This window comes from Camelina sativa, chromosome 16 (assembly GCF_000633955.1).
Source record: "Camelina sativa cultivar DH55 chromosome 16, Cs, whole genome shotgun sequence".
Lineage (NCBI taxonomy): Eukaryota > Viridiplantae > Streptophyta > Magnoliopsida > Brassicales > Brassicaceae > Camelina > Camelina sativa.
This window is the reverse complement of record NC_025700.1, coordinates 28,309,841-28,312,046: the sequence shown is the minus strand read 5'-3', so window position 1 is coordinate 28,312,046 and position 2,206 is coordinate 28,309,841. Positions and strand designations below refer to the sequence as shown.

At 35.2% G+C, this 2,206-nt stretch overlaps 2 protein-coding genes across 2 annotated transcripts in view; one reads left to right on the top strand and one right to left on the bottom strand.

The window, feature by feature from the left end:
* Positions 1–1,050, top strand: part of LOC104752987 — a 1,607-nt gene extending 557 nt beyond the window's left edge. The window contains exons 3-6 of the mRNA XM_010475250.2: positions 94–249; positions 344–542; positions 668–703; positions 813–1,050. Coding sequence (XP_010473552.1) covers positions 94–249; positions 344–542; positions 668–703; positions 813–817 — 396 coding nt within the window. The 3' untranslated portion in view covers positions 818–1,050. The remainder of the gene's footprint in view (positions 1–93; positions 250–343; positions 543–667; positions 704–812) is intronic.
* Positions 1,859–2,206, bottom strand: part of LOC104754150 (cathepsin 7-like) — a 1,308-nt gene continuing 960 nt past the window's right edge. Inside the window, exons 3-4 of the mRNA XM_010476291.1 lie at positions 2,031–2,192; positions 1,859–1,888 (exon numbers count right to left, since the gene is read on the bottom strand). Coding sequence (XP_010474593.1) covers positions 1,859–1,888; positions 2,031–2,192 — 192 coding nt within the window. The remainder of the gene's footprint in view (positions 1,889–2,030; positions 2,193–2,206) is intronic.

Below are 2,206 nucleotides of genomic sequence, written 5' to 3'. Positions count from 1 at the left end.
TTTTTTTTTTTTTTTTTTTTTTTAATTTTTAGATAATTGTTTTGGTTTTAATTAATCAGTTATCAATCCAATTTCATGTGGTGTGAATTTTAGGGATTCGATATTGATTTCTCGAAGTTCCGATGTCTGTTCAACTACCATCTTGTTGATCCTGATGATTACGATTTCCTTGTGGATCAACAAGAAACCAACGGCGAGTTCATGAAGAGGCTTTCTCAGGAATCCCTTCAGCGCTACAATAACGAATCGGTGAGAACTGAAATTATCAATTCATGCTCTTCATTTATGTTCTTTTTTGTACAACAACAAACAACAACTCATACTGAATTGTTCCTTTTTCTAGTGTACGAAATTGGAGTTTCTCGAGGTTGTCAAAGCCAATTTTCACGGATCTTGTGGATATATGTTTCTCATCACGTTTCAAGTGTTTGATCCCTCTGATAACCAGGAAAAAACCTTCCAAGCTAGGATCCGTTACACTTCACACAGCCCGACTGAATTCGTCTTTTGTAGGCCGAAACCAGATTCACAAGATATCAAAGGTATATGATGATTTATCCATCTGTAATAAGAGCCTTTCCTTTGATGGATCATTTACTTTTTTTTTTACTTGACACTGGAATGTTGGGTTTATTTTTATTTACGTTATTTTGGATTGTTTTGGCAGTGGACTCTGATGAAACCTCAGAGGAAGATGTCAAAGGTATATGATTTATCCATCTGTATCAGCCTTTACTTTTATGGATTATTTACCTTTTTTACTTGACATTGGAATCTTGGATTAATTTTTTTTTAACCCATGATACTTGCAGGTTGACGTAGGAGCTTTTAAATCCCCAGGACTGAGATGTGAGAGATGTAATTTTCTGTAATTTTCGTCCTGATCTTTTTCCTGTAATTTTCTGCCTGCTTTTTAGCTCCGATTATGACTTTGACTTGCTTTTGGGAGTTGTAATGCCGCTACAGTGAACTTATTACATATGGGTGTTGTTGTGTTGCTACGATATGAGCTTATTGTGGGTGTTAGTGCACTAGTTTAACTATTTTCTACATCGTGCGTAGCCTTTGGTATATCAGTTTGCACGGATTATTCGGGTATGAAGACTAATTAACGTGTGGTAGAATGAGAATTGAATCCCTACAATCTTTGGTTTGGATTTGGGTATTAAAAGAAGATTTGAGTTTTAAAAAATCAACTATAATTTGGTTCGGGTGTATGCTAATTTGTCTATATATACTGTGAAGTACATTAGACCTCTAACCTATACAAGGATTTCGTATTATGGAAGTTTAATATATAATATAAACCACATAAATGCATTTAAAACAATCATGCTACAGAGTAATTTTACCACAACTGAAACAGAAAACTTGAACATTTGATTCAACGAGAAATCAGAGATGGGATGCAGAACATGAATTAAGAAAGAGTGGTACAGAAGCAACCGCAGCACAAATCATTCGGGAACAAGAATCACATCTCTGAAATCGGTACCCAAAATTTCAGTGTTCGTTCACGAATCACAATGTTAAGATTACCATGAACCAAACAGAAGTAAAACTATGATTTTCTTAGTTCAAATATAATTTATTTTTCAGGTTATACTCAAATTGAACTCCAAAAGATATTACAAGGATTTAAGCAAGTACCGATCACGTCAATACAATTACCACACCATAAAGTGAATACTAAATGAGTGTTTAGAGGGGAAAAAATATTCAACAAGTAAGCGAAATAGAGAAGGAGAAGACATCATCAAGAGAAGGAGAAGACATCATCATCATCATCTGTCATATTATAAACAGAAAATATTCACCAAGTAAACGTAGAGCTTTGTTGCTTCTCCAAAGTATCCCCTCATGGGTTATAAGCTTCACGATTAAGAAGCTGTACAGTAAACAATAAAACAACAAAAAAAATCAGATTTAGATGATGGTTTAGTGAACCAGGATTTAATTAAGGTTAAAGGTCCTACCACTGGATAAACGATGCCAGTAATCAGCGATGGCTGTCCCTTCCCTCGGCTAACCTGTCGGAGTATCTTAATATTCCCATTATCGCCCCATTGACGCCCAGCTGAATTTTGGCACTTCCAGTAATGTTGTTTCTTATAGGTTGCATAACCAGTTATTAGTAGCATATGCTTGTCAATTCTTTTACTACCTTTCGGAGGGCCATCGTAAAATCCATCCTATGTCAAATACC